The sequence below is a fragment of the Vespa mandarinia genome, chromosome 20 (genome assembly GCF_050613455.1).
Source record: "Vespa mandarinia isolate Hongniang chromosome 20, ASM5061345v1, whole genome shotgun sequence".
In the NCBI taxonomy this organism is placed as follows: domain Eukaryota; kingdom Metazoa; phylum Arthropoda; class Insecta; order Hymenoptera; family Vespidae; genus Vespa; species Vespa mandarinia.
In genome coordinates this window covers 2,658,751-2,683,918 of record NC_140829.1, presented here as the reverse complement: position 1 = coordinate 2,683,918, position 25,168 = coordinate 2,658,751, and the positions used below count along the sequence as shown (strand labels likewise).

The following is a 25,168-nucleotide window of genomic DNA, read 5'->3' as shown; positions in this document are numbered from 1 at the left end:
GTATGTATATATATACATATATATATATATATATATATATATATATTTGTATATGTGTGTGTATGTATATATGAATATATATATTATGTGTAACAAAACGTAAAGTAAATTTGGATAAATCTTGGTAAAATCTAGAGTAGAGAATAAATTCTTTCAGATCATATTATCTAGATATTAAGATGAAAATACAATATTTTGGTTATATGCGTAATGCGCACATCCGACATGTAATTGCTTAGTGTATATTGACGTGTATATTTAATTACTTTTTTTTATGTATACGTAAAAATACTTAATTATTAATATATAAATAAACTAAAGTAACGATTTAAATAAAAATGACATGGAAGCGCATCAAGAAACATTTAGGAGTAGGTAAGTAAATTTTTCACAAAGAAATTCTATAATGTTTTCGTTACGACATATTACATCCTGGGAGGTGCCCCGTATTAAGATGAAATAAAATGTTAATTGTTGCAGCTTCATTATACTTTGATATAAATAAATACAATTATCTTGATAATTTTTTGTTTTTATTGTAACTATGTTAATTAATACATGTTTGTTATTTATTTCTATAATAGATTAATTAAAATTTATAACCTTTAACTAATATATTAATTAAACTACAAATTTATAATCATAGTTTGTTTTTTTTCTTTCTTCTTTTTTTTTTCTTCGTCTTTTTAAATAATTATTACTTAAGGATAATAATAATTTTTTAAGAATTATATTGAATAAAAATCTTTATATGATTTTCTATAAATAATGTTATGTATGTATCAAAATATGTGTTATGTATGATACTTTACATTGTATATATTGATTACATGATCTTTTCATGTATTATGTATGATATGAACTTTTTCATAAGGTTTTTCTTTTTTTTAATTTCAGCTATTTACAATTTTGGCAAGGAAGGATTTTGTGCCTTACCTTTAACGGTTGGAGAAGTTGTGCAAATTTATGAAGAGTATGGTGAATGGTATTATGGCCGTAAAAAGATTAAGGGTACAATTGGAATTTTTCCTAAATCATACATACATGTCTTAAATAATCAAAATAATATAGATACATTAATACATGAGATAACTAGTGTTTTAAGAGAATGGGGTCATCATTGGAAACATTTATATGTGGTATGTATTAATTATATGATGTTAATATATAAAAAGTTAAATAATGTAAAATAAACTTCATATTTTTTTGTAGCTAATAATATAAACCATTATTATCATAATTTTTTATTTTTGTCACAGATACATTCTAACCATTTTAAAGCAATACAAGAACAAATTTTGACATTAATAGGATATAGAAGTAAAATTTTACAAGGCACTTTAACAATAGATGAGTTGAAGGATCTTAAAAGATTAGCAACTGCTAAAATAGATACTGGTAATCAACTTTTAAACTTGGACATGGTTGTAAGAGATGATCAAGGGAATGTTATGAATCCAGAAAATACAAGTACTATTCAGTTGTATTATCATCACGAAACAGCTGCCGAAAGAATCAGAAAAGCTACTAATGAAACCAAGAAAAAATCTTTAAAAGCTCAAACACCTGTATATTCTCACATTTTCTTTGTCAGTGTAAAAAACTTTGTTTGTAAAATGGTAGAAGATGTAGAATTACTTTTAACCTTATATGATGGTAGAGAAATGAAAGCTATCACAGAAAATTATGTTGTTTCTTGGAGTAAAGAAGGACTCGCCAGAGACATTGATCAGTTACATAATCTTCGAGTATTATTTACTGATCTAGGATCTAGAGATTTAGCTAGAGATAAAGTTTATTTAGCTTGTTATGTTATTAGAGTTGGAGGTATGGAAGCCAAAGAAGTAGATCATCGTCGTTCAAGTATTGCACAAAATAATCAGAAAGTTATTAAAAATAATGAAAGTATGCGAAGGCCATTTGGTGTCGCTGCTATGGATATTACATTATACATTACAGGTAAATTAGAAGGAGATGTTGAACATCATCACTTCATTCCATTTGTACAGTAAGCATATTTTTTGTTATTATGATATTTTCTTATATGATATTAAAATCTAAGTATAAGAATGTATATTTTTATATAAAATTAGGCCAATAAGTAATAAAGGAATTTTCAATAAAATTAAATTACCATTTTATTATCATTTATTATATTATCATTTACTTACACAAAAAAAAAAATATATTGAAAATTCTGAAATTACTTGGGCAATCTAATATTATAACTTTTTAGCATAACAACATGTATATTCTTAAAAATTAAATAAGAATCTTTTTGTTGGCTTTATTCTTTTTAATTTTCAGATGTTGTGAGAAGGAAAGTTTAGATGGTACTTTACGTAGAATTATCGCACAAAAAGATACTAACATTCAAAAAAGTGGAGGAAATAGTAACAACAACTTTGGCGGTGGGCAAGGATTATGGGCAAGTTTGAAATTACTTAGAGGAGATGTAAAACAAGTACGTAATAATTGTGATTGTTTTTTTAATTATTATATACTGTATTATTTATTGCAGACATTAATTTGTATAACTTAATTACATATATATATATATATTTCTTTTTTATAAAAAGAAATAATAATTCATTTTTATGATCACATTCAATTTTAACTTTATAATTAATATACAGGTACGAGATGAAAATCCTCACTTGGTACTTGGAAATGTTGCTATTGCTAGAAAAATGGGTTTTCCAGAAGTAATTCTGCCAGGTGATGTAAGAAATGACCTTTATCTGACTTTAATTAGTGGTGAATTTAGTAGAGGAGCAAAGTCTACTGATAAAAATGTAGAAGTTACGGTTTGTATACACAATTTATTTAATTAATTATTGTATTTATTTATACAATATATAAAAAATTATACTTGTTAATCTATACTTAAAATTATGCATCCATTTATTATTATATGTATTTTCCATTAGGTTAAAGTCTGCAACGAGTGTGGCACTCCTATTCCAGGTGTCATAACTTTAGGAGGTGGAACTACGGCAATTGATGAATATCATAGCGTTATATATTATCATGAAGATAAACCTAGATGGTGCGAAACGTTTAAAATTGCTATACCAATAGACGAATTCAAACAAGCACATTTGAAATTTACATTCAAACATCGAAGTTCTAATGAAGCCAAAGATAAATCAGAAAAACCATTTGCATTGAGTTATGTCAGATTAATGCAGCGCAATGGTACAACGCTTCAAGATATTCAACATGAATTGTTAGTCTATAAATTAGATCAAAAGAAATATGAGGAAAAGGATATATCATATTTAAAATTACCTTCAACACGGATAGAATTAGTAAGATTTTAGTTATTCTAAAATTTATATATATATATATACACGTACGTTATTCTTACATAGTAATATATTTTATATATAAATTTTCTAATATTACATTTCATGTGTCCTTAGTTTAAATTGCATACAGAAAAGAAACCAACTTTGGGTTCATTGACATTAAGCAATAAAGATAATTTTTTAATAGTAACAAATGTTTGCTCTACAAAATTAACACAAAATGTTGATTTATTGGGCTTGCTTAATTGGGCATCTCATAATACTGATTTAAAAGAGTCTTTAGCTGCTCTGATGAAAGTAGATGGCGAAGAAATAGTGAAATTTTTACAAGTAAGAGAAAAGATCTTATTTATGAAAAATAAAAATCTTTAATACATTAATATCGACAATGATATGATAATATAAATATATACACGCACATGCGTTAAAATAATGGACAATTATATTATACAGAATTTCTTTTAGGACGTTTTAGATGCCTTATTCAATATCTTGATGAGTAACTCGGATAGTGATGTTTATGATGACATGGTCTTTGAATGTCTTCTATACATCATTGGACTCGTATCTGATAGAAAATATCAGCATTTTCAACCAATATTAGATTTATATATTTCTGAAAGCTTCTCTGCAACTCTTGCCTACAAAAAGTTAATTGCAGTTTTACGAAAACGTATAGATGGTGCTAGTACATCTGATGGACAAGAACGTGATTTGTTACTAAAAACAATGAAAAGTTTGCAATATTGCATGAGATTTATTGTAGAATCTCGTCTTCTGTTTACTGAGTATGTTATTTCTTAAATTTTCTAATATAATCATTGATAAATAATGATATTAATGATTCCACAATTATTTCAATAGGCTTAATCACGATGAAGAAGAATTTTCACAAACTTTAACAGAATTGTTACATTCTATTGTTGAGCTTATGAGACATAATACAGATGCAACTTTATTGGTTCAAGGAGCATGCTTAAAATATTTACCAACAACAATACCTCATTTATTACGTGTTTATAGTGGCACGCAATTAAGTATAATATTAACGGAATTATTGACGACTTTACCAGCTGGAAGATTGACAAAACAAAAAATGATGACAGTAAATGATATTGTACATAGCCCACTTTTTTTAGATGTGGATTGCAGAGGTATTTTGCTGTCAAAAATCATTGTTCTTGTTCGCGATCTATTAGAAGCAAAAGAAGAGGTAAGATATAATCATGTTTGATATCTTAAAGATTATAATTCATAACTTATTAAAGATCATAATTTATTTATAAATTTAAAGAGCGTATATGTTAGAATATATTGATTTTTATTATTGTTAATAATAAAAATCTAAATTAATTTTTGTTATTATTAATAGGAAGTCAATATCAGTTTAGGTATTAATACATTCATTTATTATACAGTGTATTAAAGTAATTGTAGAATGTAGTTTCTTCTAAATTTCTAGTTATGGTATATGAGTGAGATCTTTCTACTTAATTTCATTCTAATTTTCTTAATTTCCATAAACATTCAAACAAAAAAATTTTTTAATTTCATTAAACATTCTAATTTCATACTAATTTAGAAATAGCTTTAATAAAAAATAAAATATTTTTTATTTCAAAAAAAAAAAAAAAAAAAAAAAAAAAAAAAAAAAAAAAAAAAAAAAAGTTATTTATAAAAATAAAATAACAATTTTCTATCTTTTGATTAGCGATTCTAATCTATATTTTGATTATATTTGGTAATAAAATACTAATATTCACGTATAACATCGTGCTTTGATCATCTTATTTTAATTATTCATATTTATTTTAATTATTCAGTATTCATATTTATTGAGGTTGGTATAATCAGAATTTAATATAACTCCCATTTATATTACAAATTTATTCTATACTATTTGTATATGGTATCATTACATGTGCTTTCCGTGCAGCCTGACGTCCTTCTGCCACGCATCTTTTCACCAACATTTCTATTAATTCACACACATAAAATTGGTTTTTGTCTTCTTATTTGCATTGTGGAAAATACTATGCTATTCTAAACATTAAACCATTATTTATCTTTCTTGATTGAATTATACTTGGGAATTTTTCTTGCTTGAAATATAAAAAAATAAAGAAATATTATCTTCTGCATGGAATTCTCTGGTTTAATATGTCTTGAGACAAAACTACTACAAATAATAACTATTATAAATATAACATAGTAGAATAGCAATTAAATGAAAAAATGAATGATATTTAAAACTTACATTCATTTAGTTTAGTCTACTTTATCTCTGTAGTTTGGCATATATTATTTAAGCATGATATAATATTGCATAGAAATTCTTATATAACAGAATAGAGTCACTATTTAAATTGTACGATGCAATCTATATAAACATAGTAGTATTAAAACGATAGAATTATGTTATAAATATAAATATAATAAAAAATAATATCGGTACATAACAACTCTTTTTCCACTGTACTCACTTGCAAATCTTGTTCTTGCTTTCTGTTATTTGCTATGTTTGTGTTGCGTATAATTTTACTATGTAATTTATAGTAACGTTATAAATTATTACGTGAATTACATTGTGTTATTACAAAGAATTGGCATTATGGTCCAATTAACAAAGGGTTTTTCTTTTTTGTGTACTTGGTATGGTTTTGGTTTTTGGTATATAAGGGACTGTCAAGTACACCTGGAAAAAGCGTGGCGAAGGTAGCCAGGCTGCTTGGAGAAAATCGCCACCGACTCAACCAGCATCGTGGCTACTCTGAAGAGGTAACTGTTCCAATTAGGAGGAATTTAAAAATATCATCCGCAATTAGATCAAATGATATAAGATGAATACATTTTAATGTGTCTAATCATCTTGATATGTTTAGTGGTTTAATGATTCCTATATACAATGATACGAAAATGTTATATATTTTTTTGTAATATTTGTACATTGCACGTCTTGAATATAGACTACATGCAAAGCTAATTTTTTTTTTATTTCTGTTTTGCTTGCATTCATACAGGTAGAATTATGTATTAAAATATTATCAGATATTTTGGAATTAACATTCAGAAAGGACATAGGTTCTACAATAGCTGATGTTAAAGAAATCATGATGACAGCTTTGAGAACTATTATACAAACTGTCATATCAATGGATAGAGAAAATCCATTAGTCGGAAACTTAGTGTCTGTTATGTTAGCAATATTCAGGTATAATTTTATAGTAAAGATAATATTTAAAAAATAATATTATTTTTATTAATATATTGTTTTTATTTATAGACAAATGACACAGCATCATTATGAAGTTTATATAAATCATTTTGGAACGAAATTTGATTTACTCGATTTTTTAATGGAGATATTACTAGTATTCAAAGATTTGGTTTCAAGATCTGTATTTCCAGGAGATTGGTGTGAAATGATAATGCTTCAAAATAGTGTAATTCTAAAATCATTACGCTATTTTTCTGGCACCATTAGAGATTACTTCTTCACAGAGTTTGAAAATCAAGCATGGTCCAATTTCTTTCATTGCGCAATTGCTTTTCTGACTCAACCAGCTCTTCAACTTGAAACATTTTCACCAGCGAAACGTAATCGAATTATTATGCGTTATAATGATATGCGCAGGTAATTATTAAATTAAGTTATAGATATATTTCATTTAATTTAACATTATCCTATTTATTGACTACTTTCATATTATTGTAATTGCTTCTTTATAGAGAAACAGCGTTTGAAATTCGATCAATGTGGTTCAATTTGGGTCAACATAAAATACAGTTTGTTCCTGCTTTAGTTGGTGCGATATTAGAAATGGCTTTAATTCCAGAAACTGAATTAAGAAGAGCTACCATACCTATATTTTTTGATATGATGCAATGTGAATTTTATAGTTCACGCATTGTTGAAGGATACGGCGATACAAAACGTGATCCTGCGCACATTAAAGCTAATTTTATGGAATATGAAAATGAAATGATTGCAAAATTGGATATCCTGGTATAACATGTTTCTTTGAATTTTTAATTATTTGAAATTCTATTGCTAGATTATATAATATAATATTAATTGAGACTTATATTAATACAATTGTCTTTTATTATTGTTAAGTTAAATTTTAGTAATTATTATTTTGCACAGGTAGAGGGAGGAAGGGGAGATGAACAATTTCGTAAATTATGGATACAAGTAATGTATTCACTTTGCGAAGATCACTCAACGATGCGAGAACAAGGCTTACGATTTGTAGATACTATTGCAAAATTAATGGAACGATTATTACAATATCGTGATATTATTCATGCAGAATCTCAGGAACATCGAATGCTTTGTACCGTTAATTTATTAGAATTTTATTCTGAAATAAATAGAAAGGAAATGTATATCAGGCATGTATTACAAGATATGGATAAACTTGACAAATTTTTTATCTTTTATTTAAAAAATTTTAAACTGATATTACAACAAAAATTCTTATGCGTAGGTATGTCAACAAATTGTGTGAACTTCACTTAGAATGTGATAATTACACAGAAGCAGCATATACATTGAAACTTCATAGTCAATTATTAGCTTGGAGTGATCAACCTTTACCACCACTTTTAATATCTCATAGGTAAATTTATCCGTTTTTGTTAAATTATCTTTGGATTAATCAATCTATTAAAATAATGAAATGATAATATATGATTTTATCTTCATTTTAGATATCCATCATGTCAAACTCATAGAGAATTGAAAGAAGCTTTGTATAATGATATGATTGAATATTTTGATAAAGGAAAAATGTGGGAATGTGCTCTTAGTGTTTGCAAAGAATTAGTTAGTCAATACGAAGAAGAAACATTTGATTATTTGCAATTGTCCATTTTATTGAGACGAATGGCCAAATTTTATGATTGTATAGTAAAACAATTAAGACCTGAGCCGGAATATTTCAGGGTTGCTTATTATGGTCGTGGACATCCTCCTTTCCTTCAAAATAAAGTATATACTTATAAAATATTTTTTTATCTTGTTATATGTAAAATTTTGCCATTGTTACATGAATATTATTATAGGTTTTCGTTTATCGCGGGAAAGAATATGAACGACTTAGTGATTTTTCTTCAAGAACACTTAATCAGTTACCAAATGCAGAACAAATGAACAAATTGTCTCCACCAACCGTTGATATTTTAGAATCTAGTCATCAGTATGTTCAAATTAATAAAGTAGAACCATTAATGGATGAGAAAAAACATCGTTTGAGTGGAAAACCTGTAACAGCTGATGCAGTTTTGAGGTAATAATTTTATTAAATTATATAGCAAAGATGTATTATTCTTAAATAAAAACAATGTTATTGATTTTAGGTATCATCGAGTAAATGATGTCCAGCGTTTTCGGTTTTCAAGACCAAGAAAAGATTTTGTTAATACAAATTCTAATATCGGTGATAAGGAAAAGGATGGAGGAAGTATTAATAATAATGAATTTGCTTCATTATGGCTGGAAAGAACTGTTCTCGTTACAAGCCATCCATTACCAGGAATTCTTAGATGGTTTCCTGTTATTTCTAGTGAAACTTATTTAGTAAGCCCACTTCGTAATGCAATAGAAACTATGGAAGCTACAAATACAGCACTTAGAGATCTCATAGTTGCACATAGGTATGAGTTTTTTATTTTATTTTTTATACTATTAGTTTTGAAATTACTAAAGTTCAAACATACATCTGTAAGTATAAATGCTAGATGTCTGGTGTGTATCTGTGCGTGTTTGTGTGTATGCATAAATGAACGAAATATATTAATAGTAATAATATTGTTATCTTCTATACAGAACCGATCCTAGTCTTCCAGTAAATCCTTTAAGTATGAAATTAAATGGAGTATTGGATCCTGCAGTAATGGGTGGCATTGATAATTATGAGAAAGCTTTTCTCAATGTTGATTACAAAGAATCCCATGCGGATGAAAGTTCAGATTTGCTTAAATTGGAAAGTCTGATAGCGGAACAAATTCCACTTTTAGGTGTTGGTGTACAGATACATAAAACTCGTGCACCTCCTGAACTAACTCCATTTCATCAGAGGTTGGAACAATGTTTTATGTCTATGAAAAGTCAAGTAGAAGCTAAATATGGTAAAAGAGTAAGTTATTAATTTAATGATACAATTATTAACATCTAAAATAACTCTATAACATACGCCAATATTAATTGAATTGATTACCAAATAGACATGTGATCTTCAAATTGAAACTATGACACAAGGAGTAATTATGCGAAGAGCACAAACATTCAGAAATGAAAGTTATTCTTTGTCTGAAACTAACATAAATAGTACAGAGTAAGTTTTATGAAGTAACTTAGATGAAGTATATGAAATTATTATCTTTACAAAATCACAATAACTATAACAAGATTAAGTTAAAATTAATAAAAACAAATTATAATCATAAATTTATTATATAATTTTATAGGACCAGTTCATTACGTTCACATATTTTATCATCAGCTTCGTTGCAAAAGGCATTAGGGAATCCAAGTCCTGGTACAAACAAAAAGAAGGAATCTAAGAGAAGAAGTGCACGTAAAAGCGACTCATCTGGAGTAACAAAAAATGATCAGCCTACAAGTCAATGGTATACTATACCTACTGAAATCTCACAGATTAGTATGGCTGTATCGACTACGTCGTTAGTACCAAGCTTCCCTAGTACCCCGATATTCGAACTTCGCCAAGAGGTAAAGGATATTATTTATGCTTTTGCTTAATACTCGATTTTAGTACAGTCCTATAATGAGTATTGCGTTTAAAGATATTTTTTTATTTATTTGGTTTTTCTTTAAGTTTTATATATGAAACTTTACGAAAATATTATAAATTTGCATATTGCAAAAAGAATTAAAGCTATATATATATATATATATATATATATATATATATATATATAAACATATAATATATATATATATATTATATATAAATATATAATATATATAAATATATATATATATATATATAAACACAAGGATATATATATATATATATATATATATATATATATCCTTGTGTTTTCAACTTTTATTAAGATTATGATATATATGTTAGCTAACTTCAAAACGACCATTAAGATCAGAAGTGGAAAAAGAACGAAGAATAAGTAATCGTTGGTCTGGTCAATCGCAACATTATTTAAGAAATACGCATAATGGTTCTGAGGCAAATGTCTTTGGAAGGGAAAATAATAGAGATAGCGTTGGTACAACCGATAGCACTGCTTCAGAAGATGATGCACCTCCACCCCTCCCTATGAAAACTCGTGAGGCCGATTATTGCAATTTGCCAGAAGAATTTAATGATCATCGTATCTCATCAATAATGGAAAATTCAAACAATATAAACAGATCGTTTGGACAGTGGATAAAGAATAAACTTCCAACGCCTACTGATGATGACATTGAAAGTCAAGCTAAGCCACCGACTCCACCACCAAAACCAAAAAGACCTGCTCATGGATTAAAGAATTCTGTGCTTTCATCAAGTACGATAGAAAATTATGTTCAAGACAGTTCTTCAGCATGACATATTTATGTACGTTATTTTTATTTTCTTCTTCTTTATACTTATCTGCATGCTAATGATTGCATACAGTATATACAGAATAATATTGTAATATCTCCCTAGATTTGAAGCTTATCACAAACGTAAACAATTACTATTCACAGTAAGTTTTTTTTTTTTAATACTTAATATAAAATCATTGCATAGTCACAAACATCTAGTATTTCATCTATAACTATAATATAGAGATGATCTAGGGAAATCTAAAAAGATAAAATAAAAAAAAAAAAAATAAATAAAAAGGAAAAATCTGGTTAAATGCTATTAGGAATGAAATAGACTATTACCTCTATGATATTGAGAGAATAGTCATAAGATTTTTGTACGCCCTATAAGATATTTAAAACATGACAAATATTCAAAATGAATAATCTATAATAATTATATTTGAATTTTATATGCGAAAATAAACTTTACATAGATTTTTTATATTTTCTTGATAATATTAATAATGTTTGGTAAAAACATATGTACATTCTTTTTTTTTATAAATTTTGACATTAAACATAACTTTAAAATAAACAAAAAATTTAATGCACGTCAGGAGATCTGTTATTTTTAATAACATTAAATTAATTAATGATTATTAAATGTTATAAATGTTATATAATATTCAGAAATCTTGATGTGATAAGATAAAGAAATATCGTTTATATTTTGTATATTTACAATTTATATAACATATTGTTTAGCGAAACATATTAATAATTTTAAACATAAAAGAATGTTTCTAGTTTTAACTTAAGATAATATTATTATTGTTGTAATTTGATAGGAACCGTCCTGTTTAAAATCATAAACATAAATCTTCTTTAAGGATTTAGTGCCAATTAAAATTCCAAAATTTGCTGATATGTTCATGAAAAAACAATAAAAATAAATCTTTCACGAATTAAATGAGGTAAACAAAAGCATGATCAAATATTCAAGAATAGTACATATCACATTAATCTATTGTAGCGCAATGCCATATACTAATTATATATTATCTTTTATTTAAGCCATTCTATCTTTATATTTAGTTTTTTTTAGCATCTATGACTTCATATATAAGTTACACGTTTCTACACTCATCCATTAGGTTTCATACCAAAGACAATTATTGCTTTATTTATTTAAATTTATAGATTATATCATAAATAAAAAATGTTATATTGTTTAATTATCCTATACTACAATTTTTAAGATATAAAAGACAACAGATATAAATAAGAAATGAAAAATTTATGAAAGACAAACAGTTATTCAAATTTAAAAACGTTTATTTCATTTAATTTGTTACAGTGACATCATTTAATGTGTTTAACATATTAATACAAATGTAGATAGTGCCATTTCATTTTAATAGTGCTCTTTATTAAAGAGGGCTTTTATTTAGGGACCAATATTAAAGTTACTTTATATCATATTTGATTAAAATGTTATTTGTTTAATGTCTGCTACAATGCATAATATATCAATAATTATTGTATATTGATTATAAAAGATATTTTTTTATATAACCTATTCCTTTATTTACTATCACATATATTCAAATACAAATTAAACCAACATAATAATTATATTAAGTAATAATATACTTTTCGTATTAAAATGTTATATATTATTTAGTATATAATTGCAAAATTCTTTTTTAAAATTACTGCATATTGAAATACTTTATTTTATAAAATATTATTTTGATAGATTGTTCAATATTTTATTACAGTTCAATGATTTTCCTTTTTTAGAAATATTATTCTAAAATAATAAATTAAAAAAATTTATAATATCAATATATACATTGAAATAGAATTTATAGTAAAATATAATCTTTGTACTTATATTTTTGTGTTAAAAAAAAATAACTTACCATATTTTTATTGCACGGTTTATTCATTTCTGTTGAGACATTTTGACAAGATATCTCTAAATGATTCATTTTACCACAATTTTTACATTTATAATTCGACGCTGGACATTGTTTTGCTTCGTGGGTAGTTTTACATCTCCAACAAGCTTTCTTTTGTTGAATGTTATTATGTTCTGTTACTTTGGGAACTGTAGTTAATTTATCTTTTTCTTTAGGTGGAGCTGTAGGATTTGTACACTTAGCTTCCAATGATGCAATTTTATGATTTTTATAAATTTCTATAATTTTATCACAATCAAGATTGTCTTCTTGCAAATATTTCTTGCGCAATAGTTTATCATTAGTATGAAGAACGATAACATCTATTACTAAACTTTCTGCCAAATTATTAAACTTACAATCTTTTGCTTTCTCCTATAAATATAGAATTAATATTAATTGTATAAAGGCTTGTTAATTGTTTTTATAATGATCAATGTTAAACATTTATTATATTTAATGTACCCTTAAACTTTGGATATAATTTTCTATTGTTTCACTGACTTTCATAGAGCTATTAAAAAATTGATATCGTGTCTCTATAATCTTTCGTGGAGGGTTATGGTATTCATCTATTTTTTTCAATAGTATATCCAAATTTTCTTTATCATCTGGGCGATCAAATGTTAACTTTGTTATTATTTCTAGCCCTATTGGTCCTATAAAATTTTTAAAAAGATTTGCTTTGTAATTTTCTGGGCGTGACATATGCCCAAGCAATCTCATAAAAATAAGAAATTCTTCTTTCCAAATAAACCAAGTCTTTGGCGAATTATTACTCAAAGGTTGTGGTGGTCTGATATGATGTTCCATAATGTAATGCTTTAATTATTAAAATAAATTTGTTAATTATATAAGTATTAAAATTATATTTTATATAAGTATGTAAAAAATAATATAATGTAAATTTAAAGCTTTCTTATAACTTACATTTTATTAAAACAGAAAAAGAACTGGATCTATTAGAATTTTATTGTAAAGGAAACGCAAAACAAAAAGAAATAAGATTATAAGTACAATTTGATAGTACACGTATAGCGCATCAAAAATTATCTTATTCTAAGAAAATGGGAGTTTCTTTCTCACGTCAGAAACTGTAGAAAACTATAAAGAACTAAATTTATATAAAAAGTATACTATATTTATATAAAAAGAGAGACTTAAATATATCTTATCGCTCATTGGTTTGTTCCTATTGTTATCTACGTTGAACATTGTAAAATATTCAACGATAAATCAATTATAAATATAGTATTCAAAAATAAATGATTCTTTTTCAAAATGGTAAAGATTTATTTTTTCGAATTTGAATTAGACGTGATCTATATGTTCATACAACTGAACCAGATAATGGATATTTTCAATGGAAACATTTTCTAATTTATTTTTTTCATTATATTTTTTAACATATTGTTCAGATCAAAAATTAAAAGATATTAAAATATATTAAAATAAAATAATAATCAATGAAATTAATTTTACTTTATAATATATATTTCTTAAAATATTAATTTAAAAAATGAATAAAAAGGACATAGCAGTGCCCCTTCATACGAGTTATAAGATCTATGTTTTAAACTCTGCTTTGTTGTATTCCTCTCCAGAGGGAGATCGTGTAACCAATGGTTGCACTTCAAAGTGCACGCAATACAGTTACTGATTAATTTCTTTCATTATTCTGTCATGAAAAATCACAATTGCGTTTGAATGGACGACGTGACTGAAGCAACAGCGGTCATGGCTGGTGGGTTGATAGTTTCATATTCGTTTACCAATCTTATTTCATTTTCTTTATTATTATTATTTTTTTTTTTTTTTGACATATTTCAATAATTATTCATTTATTTTATTAAAATGTATATTATTAAATATATAAGGGATTTATTTGAAATATATTTAAAATTATGAGGGCGCTCGGTATGCAGTTTTTTCTATTTAGAAGATTTCAAATTAATCGTATTATTAAAATAATGAGATATTCATCTGGTAAATAGACAGTTATCATTGATATATAGATTTATTGTCAAATATTTAAAAATATTTTTTTGTAAATTAAATATTTCATAATATTACTTTTATATATAAATATAAAATAAAATATATGACTCTATTCTGGTTAATACAATTGTATTATTTTTATATTATTTTACATTTATATTAGTAATAATAAAATTGGAATATATATATATATATATATATATATATATATATATATAATATAATAATAAATTTTTTTATTTACATTTATATAACTGTTTAAGATATTTTAATATCTGTATGTTTTATATAACTGTATAAGATAATGATGCTGTCTGCATAATTGAAATTCGATACATTAATTATCTTTACATTAATTCTTTTACATTAATTAACTGTACTAATTAATATCGTTTATGTTCAGATAAAAATCCTTATAAGCAGTTGCTGAAGACTTTAGAAGATAATCCGACTCTTCGTTATTATGATGTTACTCAATTAGGAGAAAAATATGGTATTTATAATATTATTTATAATATTATTGAAAGATCAAACTTTTGGATATTATAAAATTTTTTTATTAAAATATAAATGAATATGATAGTTAATATTTGTTGATTTTTATTTTTATTTTTTTTATTTTTTTTTTATTTTTTTATTTTTTTTTTATTTTTTTTTTATTTTTTTTTTAGACCGTTTACCCTTCTCGATAAGGGTTTTATTAGAGAGTTGTGTACGAAATTGCGATGGATTTCAAGTGAAAAAAAAGGATGTTGAGAAACTTCTTGATTGGGAGATTAATCAAACGATTCCTGAAGGAGTTGAAATAGCGTTCAAGCCGTCTAGAGTAATTTTACAAGTACGTATAGAAATCAATGAGTATTTTAGATTCCAATATCTTTTTATTAACGATTTTTACACATTTTTTTTTTTTTTTTTTTAAGGATTTTACTGGAGTTCCAGCAGTTGTAGATTTTGCTGCTATGAGAGATGCTGTCAAAAAATTAAATGGTAATCCTGATAAAATAAATCCAATTTGTCCTTCAGATCTTGTGATTGATCACTCTATACAAGTTGATTTTACTAGAAGGTAATTATTATTTTTGTTAGTAATTACAATGACAATTAGAAATAATTGTTTATTTTAATTATAGTTAATAATTAATATTTATAGAAATAATTGTATAAGAATATTTTAAAGTTCAATTATTTCAATAAAAATTTTAATATAACATGTCAAATACTAATAATACAATAATAATATATTATATTATTATTATATATAATATAATAGATATTTAAGAAACTATATATTTGTAGTTCAGATGCATTGAAAAAAAATGAAGACATAGAATTTGAAAGGAACAAGGAACGTTTTCTATTTTTAAAATGGGGAGCTAAAGCATTTGAAAATATGTTAATTGTACCACCAGGAAGTGGTATTGTGCATCAAGTGAATTTAGAATATTTAGCCAGGGTAGTATTTGATAGCAATAGTCTTCTTTATCCTGATAGTGTGGTTGGAACAGATTCACACACCACTATGATTAATGGTCTTGGTGTCCTTGGATGGGGTGTTGGAGGTATAGAAGCAGAAGCTGTTATGCTAGGTCAAGCTGTATCCATGTTAATACCCAAAGTTGTTGGTTACAAGTTAGAAGGTGTTTTAAATCAATATGCGACCTCAACAGATTTAGTTCTTACTATTACAAAGGTCTGTAAATAATTTAATATTTCCAAAATTATACAGAGTATGATATACAATGTATCTAATAAATACAAAGAACTGAATATTTATAGAATCTTCGGCAAGTAGGTGTTGTTGGAAAATTTGTAGAATTTTTTGGCTCTGGTGTATCACAATTGAGTATAGCAGATCGTGCGACAATCTCTAATATGTGTCCTGAGTATGGAGCAACGGTTGGATATTTTGCGGTGGATAAAGAGAGTTTAGCATATCTCAAACAAACTAGTAAGATATTGAAATAATATTATTCTTATCATGTACATAAATGTTTATTATAAATATAAGTTAAAAGAGATCACCATTCAAAATTATAATGTTATGAAAGAATTAAAAATATTTCTAATTTTTATGAATTTTGTAGATCGATCAGAAGAACATATTGCGAAAATTGAAAAGTATCTGTCCGCTGTACGTATGTTAAGAAATTACGATGATGAAAATCAAGATCCTATATTCTCTGAAGTTATTTACTTGGACTTAAATACTGTAGTATCTTGTGTTAGTGGTCCAAAAAGACCTCACGATCGGGTATCTGTACGTGACATGAAGACAGATTTTCAATCTTGTCTTTCCAATAAGGTAAGATTAATACAATAATAAAAATATTTTTAGTAATAAAATATAAATTTAAGGATATAGAGATGCGATGATAATAAAACAGTACTGATGTAGAGCAAATATAACCCAGTGACGGTTAATTAATCTCGTCAATCTAAATTATATTTGTTATATATCATACTTGAAAATATGGGATTGATGTTAACATAATTTTCAGATAATAAGAAGTTTCATTCTGATCATAGATTATTAACATAAAAATTATAATTGAATATTTTAAAGGAAGATTAAATGAAAAGGTTCTGGGCAATTAGAGCTGTGATATGACATTATAAAAAACATATCACAGCAATAGTTCCCGCAGACTCAAATCATTCTAAATTAATCTTCTTTCTTCTCTCTTCTATTCGAAAATTCATCGATGTTGTGTCCCATGTATTTCATCCCGCTAATCTAGCTTTATGACCTTAAATTTACCATACAGCTAGATTACCAAAGAAAAATAAACAGGACTTCTTTATTTAATCAGTATAATACAATCACTCAGCGTAATTTCTTGCCATCGAGGACGAGTATTTCGATCTAGTCACAATTTAATTATAACTTTGTCACTGGATCTATACTTCGTCTCCGACAACAAATCAATAAATTTATATTCTTGATATTTGATGATTGGAGTAATAGACAGAGGCTGATGTTGGATAAATCCTACCCGGTGAGACATTTTATTAGTCAGACCGGAAGAGAATTCACCCAACGACAATCTCTGCAATTTTTTTCTTTCTTTCTTTTTTATTTATTTATTTATTTTTTTATTAATCCTCTTAATTTCACATTCAATTAATGCGATATTTTTCGTGATATGTGTTGTGTTGAATAAATACTTACAATAAAATTCCATTTGTTGTATTCCTCAAAAGTATATCAAAATTTCGAAAGACCAAATAAAAAATAGATATTCACTAACCATTTATATAAATCCAGAAAAGATTAAAGTTAAAAATTAAAAGTATGATTTTTAAAATGAAAAAAAAAGGTTAAACAATAGCTGAGTTATTAAATGCTTACATATGATGCGCGCTACATTGTTATTCGCATACTGAAGACCTTAGCTTACGGATCCGAAATTTATACTTCATGGCCCAACTTCCCCCACCTCTTAAGTCTCAAGAATAATGTCGTCAAGAATACTACCTTCAAACTGTCAGAATTTCAAAAATTTCAAATTTACAAACCTCTCCTTGCAAATACTGTGCATGTTCATTCATTAGTTTAGGCATAATGATTCATTGGAATCGTTTACATTTTAAAAAGGTGTACGAATTTTCAATTTTTTTAAATGATCCATCAGTCGGCAATTCAAGTAATTGAAATGAGGTTATTGATCAATTCCTTTTTATTTTTTTCTTTTTTTTTATTTTTTATTTTTTTTTAAACATACTCAACGCCAATATAATATTACGCTTATACGATAGTAAGATATTTGATGAATCCTCGGTTAACTGTGCTGACTTACCATTTGTTCGATCGTTCTTAGATATTTTCACGTTTATATAAAATTTGTGAAATAATACGAAGTCCTTTAAATTAATTCGAATGATTTTTTTTTTTTTTTTTTTTTTTTTTTTTTTTTTTTTTTTTTTTTAATTTGATGAAATATTTGTATTTTTATCTTCCCTTCTGATCGTTCAAGTTTACATGAATGTCATGTAAAATTTTAAATATATACTAATAAATTTATAATTTGAGTATGATATTGAAATATTAGGGGAGCTGGTGATGGGGGGGGAAGAGAAGACAAAAAATTGAGAAAGATAATAATTAATTGTACTTATTAAATACGTTGTTATAAACGGTTCGTCTCTTCTTCTTATATTTATAAAGATATTAAAAAAAATATATAAACAAAAAAAAAAAGAAAACTGAAGAAACAAACAAATTTCTTTAAGATTAATTTAAAGAAATATTTTTTTTCTTGATTCGCTAATTGTCGAGGTTTAGAAGTCATCACGACCTAATAGAAATCGCTGATACTACATTTTCTTTGTAATTTTGCAAAGTTCACATATTTCGTTCGAAACGACTGTCGTATTCGTTTTGTACTTTATCGTACATACTTTAATAGATTTGAATTACCATCCGATCATTCGTATTATCATTTTGAAAATTATTAAAACAATTTGCAATGGATTTAGAATTCATTCTATACCAAAAGTTTAAAGGATATTTTGAAGGAAGAAAGAAAAAATTATTTGGTCATAAATATATTGTCAAGTTATATTGCATTTTTTCTTTTTTTTTTTTTAAATCGTTTTACGTTCGGTGAAAGTACGAAATTGTTAAAGCCAGGCCTTTTTAAAGCAGTATCATTAACTATCTTTTGATAATTTATATTAGGGATATAACTTCATGAAATCGAGAGAATACTCCTAAAGTAACACTGTACTTAACGTAATATTATTATGAAAAGTCTTAGAAAATTTGAAAAGAAGAAATAAAATAGACCTTGAAGAAAAATGAAAATTATTTCATAAATATCTATACCTTATATCGGTATTTAAGTATCTGTTTTGATTATTTTGAACGTCTCGTTTCTAAAAGGTTTTTTTATGAGAAAATAACAATAATGGTAAGGACATTGTAATCTGTATTCATTAATGACTCTTTAATGAAGATATTTAATATCATTCTAAAGTGATTAGTCGTTAAGTTTATGATCATAGAATATTGATTGTGTATCTTGAAGATCATTCGTTAAAGGAAAATTTTTCCAAATTTTCTATTATATTTATTTTTTTCTTTTTTTTTTTTTTTTTTTTTTTTTTTTCAATTTTATTTCTTTTCTCTTTTTTATTTTTATGAATTACTTTGTTACTTGTACAAATCTCTTTTAGAATGATACAATAAAATTTACATTATTTTATATTAATAATATTATATTCTTAAAGAATATAATTACTTGATAAAAACAAAAACAAAAAAAAAACAAAAGAAAAAAAACAAAAAATAATAATACAAAAAATAAAAAGAAATTCTACTTTTCAGGTAGGATTTAAAGGATACGGATTAAATAAGGAAAAATTGGACAATGTCGGTATGTTCGAGTATGAAGGAAAAGATTATAAATTAAGGCATGGATCGGTGGTTATTGCGGCAATTACAAGTTGCACGAATACTAGTAATCCCAGTGTTATGTTAGGAGCAGGTAAATAATCAAACTACGATAGTATTCTTTTCTACAAATCTTACTTTTAGAAATTTAATAAAAAAAAGAAAAAAATATTCGACGATCATTCAAGGTCTCTTAGCTAGAAAAGCTGTTGAAGTTGGATTAACAGTAGCGCCATATATAAAAACATCATTATCGCCTGGTTCTGGTGTGGTAACGTATTATCTTCAAGAAAGCGGAGTTATTCCGTATTTATCAAAATTGGGCTTTGATAACGTCGGTTACGGATGTATGACTTGTATTGGTAATAGTGGGCCACTTCCAGAAGTTATAGTAAATACCATAGAAAAGGTATTTCAATCAAATTTGATCAATCGAAAGTATTTATTTTTTTTTTTTTTTTCTTTTTTTTTTCTACTCGTTTTTTCTGACCATTTAATATTTTATTTTAGAACGAACTGGTATGCTGCGGCGTGTTGTCCGGGAATCGAAATTTCGAGGGTAGAATTCATCCAAATACACGAGCAAATTATTTGGCATCGCCACTTCTGGTTATCGCATATGCTATTGCTGGCACTGTTGATATTGATTTTGAAAAAGAACCCTTGGGTATGCGATTTTATCATGATATTAATAATAATAATAAATAAATAAATAAATAAATAAGTAAATAAATAATGTTTTATTCTTGTGTAATAGGATACAAGAAAGATGGAACGGCTATATATCTCCAAGATATATGGCCTACAAGAAAGGAAATACAAAACGTCGAACAAAAATACGTTATACCGGCTATGTTTAAAGAAGTATATGAAAAAATTGAAAAAGGTAGCAGCAGTTGGGCAAATTTAGTAGCTCCTGATGGTAAATTATATCCTTGGGATGTTAATTCCACATATATTCAAAAACCACCATATTTTGATAAGCTCGAGAAGGTGGGTCGTCGTATGTATTCATGGAACTATTCACTTCTTTGGCTTTTATATATGGGAATTTAAGAAAAAATTGATCAATTCTTTTATATCTTCCAATATATACTTTATTTATTTATTTATTTATTTATTTTATTTTATTTTATTTATTTATTTTTTTTTCTTTTTTATATGATTTAGGAGATCCCTAAATTAGAATCAATTACCAATGCACGTGTACTCTTGAATCTTGGAGATTCTGTAACGACTGATCACATTAGTCCTGCTGGTAGTATTGCACGTAATTCTCCAGCAGCGCGATATCTTTCGAGTCGTGGGTAAGTTTTTGATAATTATTTTTTTTATTAAAAAAAAAAAAAAAACATATAATATATAATTCATGATCTATAATTGTATTTGTTATATATATATATATTTTTTTATAGATTAACACCAAAAGAATTTAATTCTTATGGCTCTCGCAGAGGAAATGATTCTGTTATGATGAGAGGAACTTTTGCAAATATACGTTTACTCAATAAATTTATTGGTAAACCTGGACCACGAACAATTTATATTCCAACTAACGAAGAGGTATTGCTCGTATTATATATTATTTACGTATTTATTTAATTTCCATAGATTCGGTAATATTGCGAATTTATATATATATATATATATATATATATATTTCAGATGGATATATTTGATGCTGCAGAAAAGTATAAGAAAGATAGGACTCCATTAATATGTTTAGTCGGTAAAGAATATGGTTCTGGATCTTCTAGAGATTGGGCTGCAAAGGGACCGTATCTTCTCGGTATACGAGCGATAATAGCTGAATCTTATGAAAGAATTCATAGGTAATTATAGAATGATAACTTCAATTTTGTCTCTATAGTCTATTCAATTGAACTATATAATCTATCCATATTGATGATACAATTAATACATTTTTTTTTTTTTATTTCAATAGGTCTAATCTTGTAGGAATGGGCATTATACCACTGCAATATCTTCCAGGACAAAATGCGGAATCATTAGGATTAACCGGTTTAGAAAAATTTAACATCATTCTTCCTAATGATTATCAGCCCGGTCAAAATATTACAGTAACAACTGATCAGGGAAAACAATTCGAAGTTATTGTACGTTTTGATACAGAAGTTGACTTAACTTATTATCAACATGGGGGTATTCTTAATTATATGATCAGAACAATGCTCTGATAAGTTTTTTCTTTTTCTTTTTTTTTTTTTTTATTTTTTTTTTTTATAAAATCAAATGTGTATAACTTCAATGGAAAATGTTACTTAAGCGGATACTTAACTCGTGCTTGGCTTTAAAATAATTATTAATAATTGTTTACAATTACTAAACTAATAATTGTTGGTGTATATTATTGTTAAAGGTGGTATGGTATAAAATTGTTTATATTTTAAGATATATTATAAAAATGTTTAAGAAATCACAAACTTGGAATATCCATCTCTGAAATTAGTTTTATATAACAGTAACGATATATTTATGTAACGCATACACTTAAAACATCGATGTTGTTTAAACATACTTTTAAAATTTTTTATTTTAACACGTTTACAATTATAAATTTTTCTTTCGATCAGGCATATTTAGTCATTAAGAAATTGTACAAATTATTAAAAATTTCTCGTAATTTACATATTATCATGATTGTAAAACTAAACGTGAACAAATTCATATGTCAACATTTCTCTGTAATTAATTTCCTCATAAGAATATCCTGAGAATGTAAGTTCTGCTAAGTGCTGATCTGTTGCACCATAAAGATGACAACTATCAAAACTGATACTATAAATGGGACTTGACATACGTAAATTCATAAAGTAAAGCTAAAAAAAAGAAAAAAAATACAAATATTACTTGATAAATATCAAGATATTTTTAAGTGACATAAAGTATTACCTGTATATAGTGTTTCTGTCTTTGATCCCACAAAACAGCTTTACAATTAAATTGTGTTCCGGAGACTAAAGTATGTTGATAATCTGAAGAAATACAGTAGAGTGTTGCACTTGTAGGATCAGCCCATGAAGACACGCACATTCCACATCTATAAAACAACAGTAATGAATAGAATATTGATTATAAAAAAAAAAAAGGACGAAAAATATATAATATTATATTTACCTCATATCCCATTTTCTAATATAAGTATCATATCCACATGTAAGTAGAGTATATGGATTATCCCAAACCATGTCCAATATTCCTGCTCCTCGTCTCCAATTGTGCTTTACTATATCTGATATACTACAACTAAAACATGCTTTGATAAGATAGATAAATCGTTGTTCCGTATTGTAAATATATATATAAAAAATTTTGATAAATACAAAATTAAATGTATATAAAGTTAATGAAATTTCTCTATTGTTATATATTATTAATATTAATAATTAAATTATTATATTATTATGTTACTATTGTAAATGTTTAATAAAAAAAAAGCTTAAAGTATATTCACCATTCAATATCAAATATGTTTAGAGGTGGTCCATCACCATTTCCAGATGAACCTACGGCAAATTTTAATCCTGTTGGGTCAGCTACGACAGACCATATCCTATCTCTCACGTTTATACTTGCCAAAGGTGGTTCGGTGTATCTTCTATTGGGTAATTTCCAAACCTGAATATGCATGACTTTCTAATTTAGTTTTCCTTTCACAAAAGACATAGTTTTTACACGCTTACTTTTACTATCCCATCTCCAGCACCTGATACAATAATTTGACCAATTTTATCTACAGCATTCACGTCAGATGAGTGCGCCCTATCTATACTGAAGCAAATATGATCATCTCCTCGTTTTGCCTTAGTCCAAAATTTCAAGCTACCATCTCTAGAATTAGAGTAACAATATAATAACAATATTTTCCTATGTTAAAATATAAACTTTTGTGAAATCCTTTACCTATGTCCAGACACAATATATTCGTCTTTAACAACAAATTTGCAAATATCGCTTCCAATATCATTTTCATTAAAAACAAGTACAGTTCCTCTAAGTGGTTCACTTCTTCTAAAACCACAAAGCCTATCACCACCGCTCCACCATAATATGTCATCGGTTAATTGTAACCAAGGCATCAACTTTGCTTTTTGTGAGAAAATAAATTTTTTCTTGTACCGTCCATACTGCCAATTGTGGGAAACGTGCCACTTTTTACGAAGACATAACAATGGATTGCATCTGTGTAAAAAAAGAAAAATAAAAATAAAAGAAAAGAAAAAAAAAGAGAAAAATAAAATAAAATATATATATATAAAAAAAAAAAAAAAGAAAAAAAAGAAAATCAGACCTATAATATAAATATGTATTTACGTAAATATTAATCCACAATAAGTTTCTACGTAATAATTAATTTTAATATGTTACAAACATAAATTCAATATATAAAAGTTAAATCATTAACCTACCAACCTTTCACGAAATTTCGCTGCAGCTTGATTCGTCACGAGCGGTTGATTACTCCTCTTTTTCCAAAGAGTATCATCGTGTATGATATCATAAAATCGTGTACAAACTTCACTGAGTCGAACCAAATCGAAGGCATGACAATAATTAAAAATTAAGATCAGAACATCGGACGGTAAACTGTCCAAGCGCCAAACACCTGTCATCTTTGTCACGTGATTAGTTATCTTTGTCTCTCTTGATAGTATTTTGCCGTTACGTATGTATATATATATATATATATATACATACATATACGCATTAATTATTAATTGTGTGTTTGTTAGAGATATGACTTTCAAATGATAATATCAAAAATAATAATATTTGTAATCATTATTCGATATGCATATATAGAAGATATATATATGTGTGTACGTATACACATACACATACATACATACACGTACACACATATATATCAAATCGATTTTAAAATTATATCTATTACATTAGATTTTCTTAGATTGTTCAAATGTTAATTATCCTT

The 25,168-nt window shown here is 26.1% G+C and overlaps 4 protein-coding genes and 1 long non-coding RNA gene across 8 annotated transcripts; 2 read left to right on the top strand and 3 right to left on the bottom strand.

Moving 5' to 3' along the window:
- The first annotated feature begins 93 nt into the window (after nt 1-93).
- mbc (dedicator of cytokinesis protein myoblast city) lies at nt 94-11,030 on the top strand. Of its 4 annotated transcripts, XM_035879173.2 has the most exons (23): nt 94-375; nt 898-1,139; nt 1,260-2,008; nt 2,308-2,464; nt 2,637-2,807; nt 2,931-3,311; nt 3,426-3,641; nt 3,777-4,099; nt 4,176-4,524; nt 5,991-6,089; nt 6,332-6,522; nt 6,595-6,945; nt 7,041-7,317; nt 7,459-7,706; nt 7,802-7,933; nt 8,025-8,304; nt 8,379-8,602; nt 8,673-8,969; nt 9,142-9,451; nt 9,540-9,649; nt 9,783-10,047; nt 10,415-10,897; nt 10,991-11,030. In XM_035879173.2, exons 1-22 carry the CDS (start codon nt 339-341, stop codon nt 10,886-10,888), a joined length of 5,883 nt encoding a protein of 1,960 aa, XP_035735066.2. In that variant the 5' UTR covers nt 94-338; the 3' UTR covers nt 10,889-10,897; nt 10,991-11,030. The 4 variants fall into 4 exon arrangements, with proteins under 4 accessions (XP_035735066.2, XP_035735067.2, XP_035735065.2 ...); XM_035879174.2 differs by having other exon boundaries at nt 2,311-2,464; nt 10,415-11,030; XM_035879172.2 differs by having other exon boundaries at nt 10,415-11,030.
- LOC146872362 (uncharacterized) lies at nt 5,157-5,992 on the bottom strand. Its single transcript, XR_014983364.1, has 3 exons — nt 5,795-5,992; nt 5,569-5,691; nt 5,157-5,413 (listed from the first exon to the last, which is right to left on the bottom strand). It is a non-coding gene; the product is annotated as an uncharacterized LOC146872362 (long non-coding RNA).
- A 1,240-nt stretch (nt 11,031-12,270) lies between the features above and the next one.
- On the bottom strand, nt 12,271-13,917 carry LOC118447390 (uncharacterized). The gene is made up of 4 exons (XM_035879283.2): nt 13,749-13,917; nt 13,284-13,640; nt 12,780-13,193; nt 12,271-12,667 (listed from the first exon to the last, which is right to left on the bottom strand). The coding sequence occupies exons 2-4, from the start codon at nt 13,629-13,631 to the stop codon at nt 12,602-12,604; spliced, it is 828 nt and encodes a 275-aa protein (XP_035735176.2). The 5' UTR covers nt 13,632-13,640; nt 13,749-13,917; the 3' UTR covers nt 12,271-12,601.
- A 508-nt stretch (nt 13,918-14,425) lies between these two features.
- On the top strand, nt 14,426-23,376 carry LOC118447354 (cytoplasmic aconitate hydratase). Its single transcript, XM_035879214.2, has 15 exons — nt 14,426-14,562; nt 15,220-15,309; nt 15,488-15,654; nt 15,740-15,885; nt 16,116-16,509; nt 16,596-16,767; nt 16,904-17,121; nt 20,146-20,305; nt 20,400-20,620; nt 20,722-20,878; nt 20,969-21,204; nt 21,382-21,518; nt 21,627-21,774; nt 21,877-22,043; nt 22,157-23,376. The coding sequence occupies exons 1-15, from the start codon at nt 14,526-14,528 to the stop codon at nt 22,407-22,409; spliced, it is 2,703 nt and encodes a 900-aa protein (XP_035735107.1). The 5' UTR covers nt 14,426-14,525; the 3' UTR covers nt 22,410-23,376.
- LOC118447381 (F-box/WD repeat-containing protein 4) lies at nt 22,745-24,878 on the bottom strand. Its single transcript, XM_035879273.2, has 7 exons — nt 24,646-24,878; nt 24,136-24,414; nt 23,916-24,063; nt 23,687-23,850; nt 23,350-23,478; nt 23,125-23,272; nt 22,745-23,051 (listed from the first exon to the last, which is right to left on the bottom strand). The coding sequence occupies exons 1-7, from the start codon at nt 24,843-24,845 to the stop codon at nt 22,881-22,883; spliced, it is 1,239 nt and encodes a 412-aa protein (XP_035735166.1). The 5' UTR covers nt 24,846-24,878; the 3' UTR covers nt 22,745-22,880.
- Between the last annotated feature and the right edge of the window lie 290 nt (nt 24,879-25,168).